This window comes from Macrobrachium nipponense, chromosome 2 (genome assembly GCF_015104395.2).
Source record: "Macrobrachium nipponense isolate FS-2020 chromosome 2, ASM1510439v2, whole genome shotgun sequence".
Classification (NCBI taxonomy): domain Eukaryota; kingdom Metazoa; phylum Arthropoda; class Malacostraca; order Decapoda; family Palaemonidae; genus Macrobrachium; species Macrobrachium nipponense.
In genome coordinates this window covers 49782863-49795194 of record NC_087201.1, presented here as the reverse complement: position 1 = coordinate 49795194, position 12332 = coordinate 49782863, and the positions used below count along the sequence as shown (strand labels likewise).

Genomic DNA, 12332 nt, shown 5'->3' with positions numbered 1-12332 from the left:
TGCTTCATAAGGCTCCAGTTAGGCTCAAAACTGTTAAGGACTTATCTTATTCTCCAGTCTCTTCTGTTAAGGAGGATTTGGTACAAGAACCAGCTCCTTCTGTCTATGCATCTCTGGTGAGATATATCCTTGCAATGTTTCTGTCACACTTCCAGCTAGGTGCCCCAGTTTCGTCTGCCTCAACTATCCCTATGAGCAACCAAGTTGACACCTGCTCACCTTCCCAAGATGGTTCTTTCTTCATCTTCAAGGAAAGTGTTCAAGGAAGTTGGAGATTGGCTCTCTTTCAAAAGAAAGCAAGGTAAGGCCCCCTTTGCCTTCCCGCCATTGAGACTGACAACTAGGAGGTACCTATCTTATGCGACAGGAGAAGGTCCACCCTTGGGGGATGCTGCTTCATTCCAAGGTACTTCTTGGGTCTAATTGACTCAGCCCACCATGCAACCTTCTCGTCAGCATAGTGATGTTTGATTCTTCAGGGTTAGATCTTCTTGTGAAGAGTATCTTCAGATTATTTTAAGTTTTTAGTTTTCTTGATTGGACAGTCTGAGCCCTCGCTAGGAAGATGGAGGACTGTACTGATTTTTTGGTAGACTTCTCTGTGGATAGGCTTGGCATACTGTTGTGTGCAGATAAAGCCATTATGGATGGTTCCTTAGAACTTGCAGCCCATTTCTCTCTTGGAGTTCTTAAGAAAAGGGAGTTGTGGTGCTCTCTCACCACTAAGGGAATAACTTCTATACAGAAGTTGCCCTTGTTATACTCTCCATTGGATCAGCAACTGACCTACAGAAAAAGTCAACTACAGAGGCTTAAACTCTTCAGCTAAATCTGTCTCTCCTGTGCAGCAGCATCCGTTTTGTTGGGGGTAGACAGAGTTTTCCACCCAAAACCCGGTCTAGGGTCCAGTTCCTGGCAAAGTCTATCAAGAGGACTTCCTCCAGACCATCTTCTAGAAAATGATACATCAGTTCTTCATGCACCAGTAGGTGCCAGACTCCTCCTTTTTTGGTAAGGGTGGAGTGTCAGAGGGGCAGAGCCTTGGGCGGTCAAGATCCTGAAGGAAGGCTACTTGATTCCATTAAAAGAATATCTTCCTCTAGTGTCCATGCTGATCACATTGATGGCTTACTCAAAAGGCTCCAAGAGGTATGCAGCTCTTTTGAAGGAAGTGTCATCTCTCCTAAGGAAGGGAGCCATAGAGGAGGTAGATCGTTCTATGAAAGGTCTGTACAACAGCCTTTTCATTGTCCCCAAGTCATGAGGGGGTTGGAACCCCGTCATCGACGTCAGCGCCTTGAACTTATTTGTCTGGAAGATGAATTTTAAAATGGAAACGAGCCAGTCGGCACTATCATCCATTCATCAGGCCAATTGGATGATCACACTAGATTTGTAAGATGCCTATTCCATGTTGTTCATTTAGACTCCAGGAAATATCTCAGGTTCGTCTTCAAGGAGTTTTTCAATTTCGAGCCCTGTGTTCCGGCCTTTCTAAAGCTCCTTAGGTGTTTATGCAAGTTCTAGCCCTTCTCATGAAATGGTTGCATCTTCTAGGCATCAACATAATTATGCCTTTATACCTGGACGACTGGCTTCTTTGATCACCATCACTGGAGAAGTGCACAAAGGACCTTCAGAGAACCCTTCATCTCGCCCAAGAGCTAGGAATTTTGATAAACATGCAGAAGTCACAGATTATTCCAACTCAGGAGATTCTTGATTTAGGGATGAGGATCAGCTATGAGGTTATGCACTTTTCTGTCCTTTACCTCCCATCTTGTGCGGCGAATCGATGGACGAGTCTGTTAGGAACTCTCGCCTCCATCGAACAGTTTGTGAATTAGGCAGGCTGCATATGAGAGTCCTTCAGTTTTTCCTAAGAGCGAATTAGGATAGAAAAATGCTACCGGAGTCCATGGTGTTCCCCATCACATCGGGGATAAAGCCAGACTTGTGATGGTGATGGTGGACATCCAAAGAGAGACCTTCTGAAGGAAAGTCACTACACCTTGTGAGCCTCGACCTAGATTTCTTTTCAGATGCCTCAGATCTAGGTTAGGGAGCCCTTCTAGGGAACATGGAAGTTTCTGGGACGTGGTCTTTGGAACAAAGGAACTTGCATATCGACATCAAGGAATTGATAGCCATTCATTTGGGCCAAGTGTCCATTTTGGAAAGAGTCACAGGCAAAACTTTGGTGGTCCACCCAGACAACACCACAGCTCTTGCCTACATAAATAAGCATGGCAGGACCCATTCCTTCTCCCTATGTGAGGTCACAAAGGAACTCCTAGGTAGACCAGAATCTGGTGAGATTAGTCACCAGGTTCATCCAGGGAAAAATGAATTTATTGGCAGACAAACTGAGTCCTTGCAGACAGGTCTTATCCATAGAATGGACCATGCATTCCATGGTCTGCAACAACCCTTGGAAGCTGTGGGGCAGACCTACCTTGGACCTATTCACTACCTCGAAAAATCATCGCCTTCCTCTTTCGTTCTCTGGTTCCGGACCCTCTGGCATACTTTTAAATTGGCGACAGATGCCATACTTTTAAATTGGTCAAATCTAGATCTGTACACATACCTACCTTTCAACATGGTAAAGGAAGTGCAAGATCCACGTCTACTCAAATAGCCCACTTTTTGAGATTCCATCAAGGACTATCTGCTCTTTCTCTTACAGGTTTCAGACTGTCTGAAGACTTTTCAGAGCAAAGAGATTTTCAAGACTAGCTGCGGAGGCTATTGCCAGATATAGCTGTCAGTCTTCTTGGCAAGTCTATCAATCTAAGTGGGTAGTCTTGCAATGATGGTGTAACAGTCATAACATCTTGTCTGCTAAAACCTCTGTAGCTCAGGTAGCGGACTTCCTCCTATACCTGAGGACTGCCAAGGGGCTCTCTTCTTCCACCATCAGGGGGTATAGATCAATGCTGGGTTCAGTTTTTAAGCACAGAGGCCTAGTTCTTCACTTTAACCTAGATCTTAGTGATCTGAATAAGTCCTTTGAGACTTCTAAGCAGACAAGTGTTGACTCCATATCTTGGAATTTGGACGTAGTCCGCAAGTGACTGATGGGGCTTTTCTTTCGAGCCTCTATATTCCTTTAAGAACTCAACGAAGAAGACTGTTTCTTATAGCCTTGGCGACTGCCAAAATTCAGTGAACTTCAGGCGTTAGACAAGCAAATAAATTTCACTCAGGGAGATGCAGTCTGTAGTACTTTCTATCTAGGTTTCCTGGCCAAGAACAAGACACCATCCAACCTCTGGCCACGCTTGTTCACCATTAAGAACCTTATGGACATTCTTGGGCCAGAAGAGGAGGAAAGGGTCCTTTGTCATGGTAGGGCCCTTCAGTATTACCTGGACAGAACCAAGAGAATCAGAGGCCCTTCCAGCATTCTCCAGTATTCTGTCAAGAATCCCCTTACAGCACTCTATGGTATTCTGTCAAGAATCCCCCTTGACCCCTATCTAAAAATGCACTAGCTTTAAGGTGAAAGCACATGAGATTAGAATGGTTGCTGCCTTATATGCTTTCGGGCATATGTTGCTCCCAGCAGTTCTTCAGTTGACTTACTGGAAGTGTCAGTCCATTTTTGCGATGCATTTCTTGAAAAAGATGAACGGCGGGATTTCATTCCTGGCTGAGCACCACTAAACAAAAGTCGCAGATAATTATAGTTATAAATGGCATTTACAATGTTATAAGCACCAATAAACCACTTATTAATGCTATTAACCACTTATTAATGCTGTTAACCGCTTATCGATGCTGATAAACCACTTACTGATGCTGAAAATCACTTACCATCGCCAAAAATCCAGTTAAAGACATCGTTAGCTAAACGCCATAAAACCAGAACGCCGTTAATTGACACCACTGATAAGGGGGGCTTACCGGGTTTTGGGGGAAGAAGGGTAGGAAGCATTCCTTATTATCCTTGATTTCTTCACCTTGAAGTAGGGTGTCGAGTCATTAGGGAGCCTGGGGGTACTTTGTACATGGGGTGCCCACCAGTCTTTATAAAGTGAAACTGCTAGGTTTTCCTCCTGTTACACCTTTCAAATCTTTTACTGTCAATTTCAGTTTTAGCACTGAATGACCTCGTAGGTCCCAGTGCTTGGCCTTTGGCCTAAATTCTGTATTCAGTCAATCATTTATGTCAGTGTAGTATCTTTGCGGATGAGCGTAAGTTTAGTAATACAGTGCCTGTTCCAAAGAGGGCCATTTCTGCAGACTGCAGTAACTACAGGCCAATATCTATTCTCCCTGTGCTCGCCAAAGTTGCTGGAAACTTATTTTTAAGCCACTATATAAGGATGTGGAATCTAAAGGATTACTAGTGGATAATCCAGGCGTGTGTAGCCTTTTCAAATGATGGGTCACTAGTCAAGAATCTAAAGTTTTGGAGGGCCACACATCGGGGTCTTAGATAGACGGCCTCAGTAAAAAACCAACGGTAAAATTTTGTCTTATATTTATATCTTGTGAAAAACATGCGAATGTAATATATAATAAAAAAAATCCTCCTTTATTCCTTCAATACCAAAACAGTTTCTTGGCACACAAGGCATAATGCTTTTCCCCCTGAAGGCACACAAATATCGGTCAGTCCACTTCTCTTGTAAATCATTTTTCCTCTGATATTTTACTTTTTTTTTTATTACTAATAGCCATTGCAGTAGCATGGGCGCACGGTCTTTGACTGGTTTTCACCTGACGTGCACACGTTGCCAGATCTCACAAGATTCCGTGCTTTTTCATCTCCGATTTTTAACCGGAGATGAAAAATGCAAATTGTCTTAGAAAATTTTTCATTTTATCAGTTTTTCATTGCTTTGTTACCACTTGTGGCAACTAGATGCTCCTGGGAATCATGATAAAGAAACATTGCTCTACATTGATCTTGTAATTCGCAGTTAATTGTCTATGGCTTATGCAGCTCTCTGTCACCCTACTTAAATTGAGATACAGCTACTGGGATTAATGAAATTGTTTTAAAATTATGCCTAAGTTTTTAAACTAATTGTTCTTAAAAACCCATTCTTATATATATAATTTCATATTTACTATGACATTCACACACTCAAAGGTGTAACAAACAAATAAAGGGCCTTGTATGATTGCCAAGAATCGATGGACCTCTTAGGCACAAGTAGTACTCACCTCCTGTAAATAGCTCTTCTTTGGGAAATTTTTGTCTTGGAACATTTTGTTGGCAAACAAAATTGCAACTGTAGTAGATTAGTTAATTTTGAAGACAATTTTTTTTAAAATTCCAAGTTTTTAATCTTGAGGGCTTGGGTTATTAACTATTATATGATAGACAAACCTTTTGTAGGCTGTCATTACACATACCATAGGGTTTGGTTTAATGTGTTCCTTTATCACAGCATCTGTAGAATTTTATACATACTAAAGTGCCTATCAAAATGCATGATTCTTTCATTCAATAGTATAACTCTAACAAAATTAGGTAAAAAGACATTGGCTAGCTGAATACTGTATTGACTTTTCTGTTGCAGAACTTAGCTCACCAAAGATGTTCAGCCTGTGTGGAGTACTTGGTGGATTATTCTTAGCAATGGACTTCCAGTTGAACAACCTTTATATGTGTCATGGGCATACCAGGCTCTCTCCAGAGGATGATGGTGGTTCATGGAGTGCTCAGGCTCATGCTTTGTGGACTATTGTATACTGTGCTGCTCTTTTTATCTTCACTTTAGCTTGGTTGCTTTTGGAGAAGGAAATTGTTACCAAAAGGGTAAGGATAGTACTACTTTCTATTGATTTTTCTTTTTTGGATTGATTTCACAAGTTAAGTTTTTACATGAGACTTAGATAATGCAAAATTTGGTTAGAATAGAGGCTAGCAGTGACAAAATCATCTTCACCAGTTTTACACTAGATTTGCCTTCTATGGGATTAGATATAGAATACATTCCTTCCATTGTCTTTGCGCACACTGCCTGAATTTCCATTAGGTCTATGTCTTCATCAGCAGCCTTTTTGCATTATTTAATGAGTCTTCCTACAAGTCTTAGTCCTGCTACTTTTGTATCTACTGCTATTGTGACAAATTGTTGAGGTCTTAGTCTCTAGATACCACATTTTCCCAGCAATTTCTTTTTTGGATATTGATCTTCCAACTGCACTTGGTTTATGAATCTTAACATTTTGTGGTCATACCTTTTTAGAATCTCATACATTTTCATTGTTTGTGCCTGTGTATCGACTACATAGAATAGTATACAGGCCTTGTGTACCCATCATAAATTTTTGTATAAGTGACTTACTCAGTAATTACATAGCTATAGGTTTACATGTACGGCAGCCTAAATACAAATTTTGCCAGTAGTACTTTAATTGCTCAGCATAGGTCTACAGTGTGTCCCTAATAGCAATACATACTGTATATACTCGAGTAACGTGTGATCTCGCATATCATGCGACCCCCAAATTTTCACCAATAAACAGTGGTTTTGTCATGTATCTCATGTATCATGCAAGTTCCTTTACCGAGAGCGTCACTTCATAAGGTTGGTGGTTTAGCATGCTAATGGCCGAGTCATTCAGATGTGTGCTAGTCAAGTTACGGTAATTTTCTTACTAATCTCGGGAATTGAATAGAAAATCTCAAGATTAAAAAAGAATCCCAAGATAATAAAATAATTGTAAAAATAACACGCTTTGGAGTCCTAAATCATCTCTCTCTCTCTCTCTCTCTCTCTCTCTCTCTCTCTCTCTCTCTCTCTCTCTCTCTCTCTCTCTCTCTCTCTCTCTCTCTCAGGAATAAATAGTGTAATTTGAGTCTTTCACCAACGGGTATCAGTAAATGTGTAGACATTGTGTGCGTGTTTAAAAAAAAATGTGCAGTACACACACATTCCGATGTTTCGGTTTTTGGAATTTTTCAGATTTCGGAAATGTGAGGTCAGATGCATAATCAAACAAACATCACTACTGCAGCAAAAACATTTCTTCCCTTTATGTTTTTTGTTATTGTTATTTATTAATTACAGTTTATTTAAATAAATATTAATATAATACTGTTAAATGAATGTGAGATAATTAAGATCACCTATAATAAAATAGTGGGACAATTAATACCATATGTTCACTAATAGCTATTATTTTCAAAATAAACATTCCGTAAAACGCAAAAAACATATGCTCATAACAATCAAAATATAATAATGTTTTGCAGTTCAACTTATGAATTTTAACAATAAGTATGACTATATAATATATTTCACCATATCGATCTTGAAGTTGAAGAGTCGTAAAATTTTGAGGATGGTCCGGGAAAAGGATTTGTACTTTGTGATTACGTATTGCTACAACACCATGTGGTATTTTCATACCACTATATTGATGACACATCGCTACGACACACTGGTATTATTCATACCACTATACATTAAAGTTAAAATGATCATATTATATTATTGTTTTCATGAAGAAATAATTATATAAAGAAAATTATTGAGTAATTTTTGCCGTCAGCAGTCAGAAAATCACGAACATGGTAACGTTCAAACCTAGTGCCATCCGCGGCATATGTATATAAATAGAACAGAAGCAGAGGGCAGTCATTGGATAACAGATCTCCATGGCTACCAACCAACCAATCAGGTGTTAGTTATACTACTCTGTGAATTTCTTAGAATGAACATTTACACACGGGAAGCTAACGATGATGTGTGTGTTTTGCATACAGTACGTAGTTTTAGTTTTTATTAGTATTTTACTAATTACATGAAGAATAGAATGATTCCTTCTCATTACTTTGAATGAAAAATGGTTTGAACATTCTTCCGCAAAAAGAAAAGAGAAAAAAAATTCTTTAGAAGATGATACCTATTTACTAACGCGGTTGACATACCTTCAAAACAAAATTCAGCTCTTTAATCTCTGGAAAAATGTTAATCTTTCTGTCTGCTGGTCACACCCTTTATATCCCGGGCGACTAACAACAACAAAATTTGTTTGTTTGTTTGTTTTATCTTCCAAAATGTAGGTATTACCTGTAGGTACAGCACATTTTTTAACAGTATGCCCATACACACACACACATACTGTTGCGTGTGTGCTAATACCTATTGATTTCAGAGACTCAAGTTAACACTTACAGTATAGTTGAGAGGAGAGAAAGAGTTCATCCTAGATGGCCTTGGTTCATCTCTCTAATCTCTCGGGGAATGTCAAGATTTGTTCCCTGCTCTTTGTGAATTTAGTCCATGTGACTGACAGCAACAAAATTCATATTTTTTTTTTTTTTTGTCTTCCAGATATGAATTACCTGTACTGCACAATTTTTTAACAAGCATGAACACACTGCCTGCATATGTACTAATGCCCACTGGTTAAATATACTCTCTCTCTCTCTCTCTCTCTCTCTCTCTCTCTCTCTCTCTCTCTCTCTCTCCTCTCTCTCTCTCTCTGGTATTCCCAAGAGACTGGGAATGATGATCAAATAAAAGGGTTCCAAACTTATAGATCAGATAGAAAAAATAGGAATCAAGGGGGAACCGCAATAGTATATGGGAAAGACTGAAAACAAGGATAAATATATGAGAAATATAGTAACTCAGAATGTGAACTAATAGCGGTAGAATTTGAATCTGAAAAATTAATGAACATAGTAATATATAGACCCCCTAATACTAATGAGTTTGACATAATAATAGAAAAATTGGATGATATATGTAGAAATCACAAGGACTGGACTATTCTCCTATCCGGAGGCTTTAACTTTCCTTTCGTAGACTGGAAAGAACGAATAGGAGATTGTGGTTGTATTTATACATATAAAAAAGAGAGTAATAGTAGTGCAGAAGATAAGAGGCAATTCGAAAAGCTATCAGATATGCTACTAGAATACAACATTCAACAAATAAATCACCTGCCAACAAGAAAGAAAAATACTTTAGACCTAGTATTTGTGAACGAGGTGAATTATGTCAAAGAAATAATTGTTTATAATGCGAGTATTTCAGACCATAATGTCATAGAATTAACAGTCCATTCCAAAGCAAGTGAAAACAGAGATAAGCAAGAAATGAAAAAGTGGGAAGGATATGGAAAATACAACTTCTACAGTAAGAATATAAAATGGTCAGAAATAAATGAAGAATTAAACAAAGATTGGGATAACATTTTCGTAAGTGATGACATAAGGGTAAATACGGAAATACTATATAAAATATTAGAGAAAATAGTGGAAAATATATACCGAAGAAGAAAAGTAAACATCAGTCATGCATACCAAGAGACAGAAGGATCTTGCTCCAGAAAATCAGAAAGTGGAAAAAAGGTCTTGCAAAAGAAAAAAATGCATGGAAGGTTATAGAACTAAATAGTAAGATAGAAAATGCAGAACAAAAGATTATACAATCAAAAGAAATTGAAAAACAGGACTTGGAAGAAAAAACCCAAGTAAATATCAAGCAAAACCCCAAACTATTATACTCGTACGCGAAAAAGATGAATAAAAGAAGAATAGAAATAGGCCCTCCAAGAATTGAAGGGAGATTAACGAATGAAAAAAAGGAAATATGCAACATATTGGCAGAATGATATAAGAGAGAATTCACCCCCAGAATTGATAATGAAGATAATGACACAGAAGTAAGGGACAAAAATAGTGAATATTTAGCTGACATAGATATTAATGAAGCTGATATTGTGCAGGCTATTAATGAAATTAAAAATGGAACTGCTGCAGGTCCTGATGGTGTTCCTGCTATTTTGTTAAAGAAAGTAGTTCATTCTATCGCAAAGCCACTTGCAATATTATTAAGATAAAGTGTAGACACAGGCAAGATTTATGATGAGCACAAATTAGCATATATTACCCCTACTTTCAAAAGTGGATCAAGACTAGAGGCAAGTAATTATAGGCCTGTGAGTCTAACATCACATATTATGAAAGTTTATGAAAGGGTAATGAAGAAAAATATGAAACATTTAATAAAAAATAATTTGTTTAATATAGGACATGTTTTCGTACCCGGAAAAAGTACATAAACCCAACTGTTAGTTCACCGTGAGAACATATACAAAAATATGAAAAGCAGAAATGAAACAGATGTGGTTTATCTAGACTTCGCAAAAGCTTTTGACAAGGTAGACCATAATATATTAGCGAAGAAAATTAGAAAACACAATATCGTGGATAAAGTAGGAAGATGGTTAAAAGAATTTTTACACAACAGAAAACAGATAGTTATTGCAAACGATGAGAAATCGGATGAAGCTAAGGTAATATCCGGTGTGCCACAAGGTACGGTGTTAGCTGCAATACTGTTTGTTATTATGATTGCAGACATAGACAGTAATGTTAAGGACTTGGTAGTGAGTAGGTTTGCCGATGACACTAGAATAAGTAGAGATACTTGTGATGAAGATAGGAACGCACTACAAAGAGACCTTAACAAAGTATATGATTGGGCAGAGGTAAATAGGATGGTATTTAACTCTGATAAATTTGAATCAATAAATTATGGAGACAGAGAAGGAAAGCTATATGCATATAGGGGACCTAATAATGAGACAATCACGAATAAGGAAGCAGTTAAAGACCTTGGTGTGATGATGAATAGGAACATGTTATGCAATGATCAAATAGCAATTCTATTGGCAAAATGTAAAGCAGTAATGGGAATGTTGTTACGGCACTTCAAAACAAGAAAAGCTGGACTCGTGATTATGCTTTATAAAACATATGTTCGTAGTCCACTTGAATATTGCAATATGATATGGTACCCACACTATCAAAAGGATATTGCACAAATAGAGAGTGTACAAAGGTCCTTTACAGCTAGAATAGAAGAAGTTAAGTACCTTGACTACTGGGAAAGACTACAATAATTAAAATTATATAGTCTATAAAGGAGAAGAGAACGCTACATGATAATTCAGGCATGGAAACAGATAGAAGGGATAGCCGAAAACATCATGGAGCTAAAAAATATCAGAAAGAGCAAGCAGAGGTAGATTAATAGTGCCCAAAACTATACCAGGAAAAATAAGGAAAGCGCACAGGACATTAATCCACTACGCATCAGCATCGATAATGCAGCGTCTATTCAATGCGTTGCCAGCTCAACTGAGGAATATATCAGGAGTAGCGTAGATGTGTTTAAGAATAAGCTCGACAAATATCTAAGCTGCATCCCAGACCATCCAAGATTGGAAGATGCAAAATATACCGGAAGATGTACTAGCAACTCTCTGGTAGACATTAGAGTAGAGGTGCCTCACACTGAGGGACCTGGGGCAACCCGAACAAGATGTAAGGTCTGTAAGGTCTCTCTCTCTCTCTCTCTCTCTCTCTCTCTCTCTCTCTCTCTCTCTCTCTCTCTCTCTCTCTCTCTCTCAGGAAAGATACCGTCAATTCAATTTATCAGTATCTTTTCCTGATAGACAGACAGAGTAAATATTTAGGACTCCAAGGCTTGGCATATGTCAATTTTTTTATCTTGGGATTTGTGGTTAATCTTGGGATTTTCCATGGTCAACTCTTGGGATTGGTAAGAAAAATGCGATTATTTGAGTAGCAGTAGCAGCAGCTGCAGCGCACACCCAAATGAATCGGGTAACCCTCGCACGCCAAACAATAGTATTTACAAAATGAGGTGAGCTCTCTGGCTGGGCTGTTTTGGTCCTCCCACGTGTTTGATCGCATATCTGCCAAATTTATAACAACAACATAGATAAAACCATTTCTCCCATTACAGATATCAAATATTATCTTTTCCGTTACGCAGAATTCTAAATAAATTACGTAGGTTCACCATTGATAAAGTTTTTTTTTATTTTTTATGCCATAACCAGAAACGGAGTCAGATTTTCTATCAACATGGCATCTCATTTTGGTGCTGTTGTGAATATTTCAACCAGTTCCACGTGCGTTTAAATCCATACTGACTGTACAGTCTGGAGGTAGTTCTCATTTCTACACATATCTTGATTTCTTAATATCGTAGGTATAGAATAAATTGGTGAGCAAGGAAATATGAAATAAAGCCTAACAGAGTAAGTTTGATGAGTGAGAAAATAAACATTCGTATACAGACAGATTCTCTCTCTCCTCTCTCTCTCTCTCTCTCTCTCCTCCTCTCTTCTCTCTCTCTCTCTCTCTCTCTCTCTCTCTCTCTCTCTGACAAAATAATAGATAGGAAACAATGACTGAATATTGCTTGAATGCGATATGGCAAAGTTTTGGCCTGACTGAAGTGTGGAGTGACTTTGACACTGACATACAAGTTATTCCTGGTCATCTCACAGCCATGGATAGACATTAACTTCACAGCCGA

At 38.3% G+C, this 12332-nt stretch overlaps 1 protein-coding gene across 1 annotated transcript in view; it reads left to right on the top strand.

The window, feature by feature from the left end:
* The window catches only part of LOC135220562 (uncharacterized), a 120698-nt gene that overhangs the window by 62121 nt on the left and 46245 nt on the right, over positions 1-12332 (top strand). The window contains exon 4 of the mRNA XM_064257785.1: positions 5538-5776. Coding sequence (XP_064113855.1) covers positions 5538-5776 — 239 coding nt within the window. The remainder of the gene's footprint in view (positions 1-5537; positions 5777-12332) is intronic.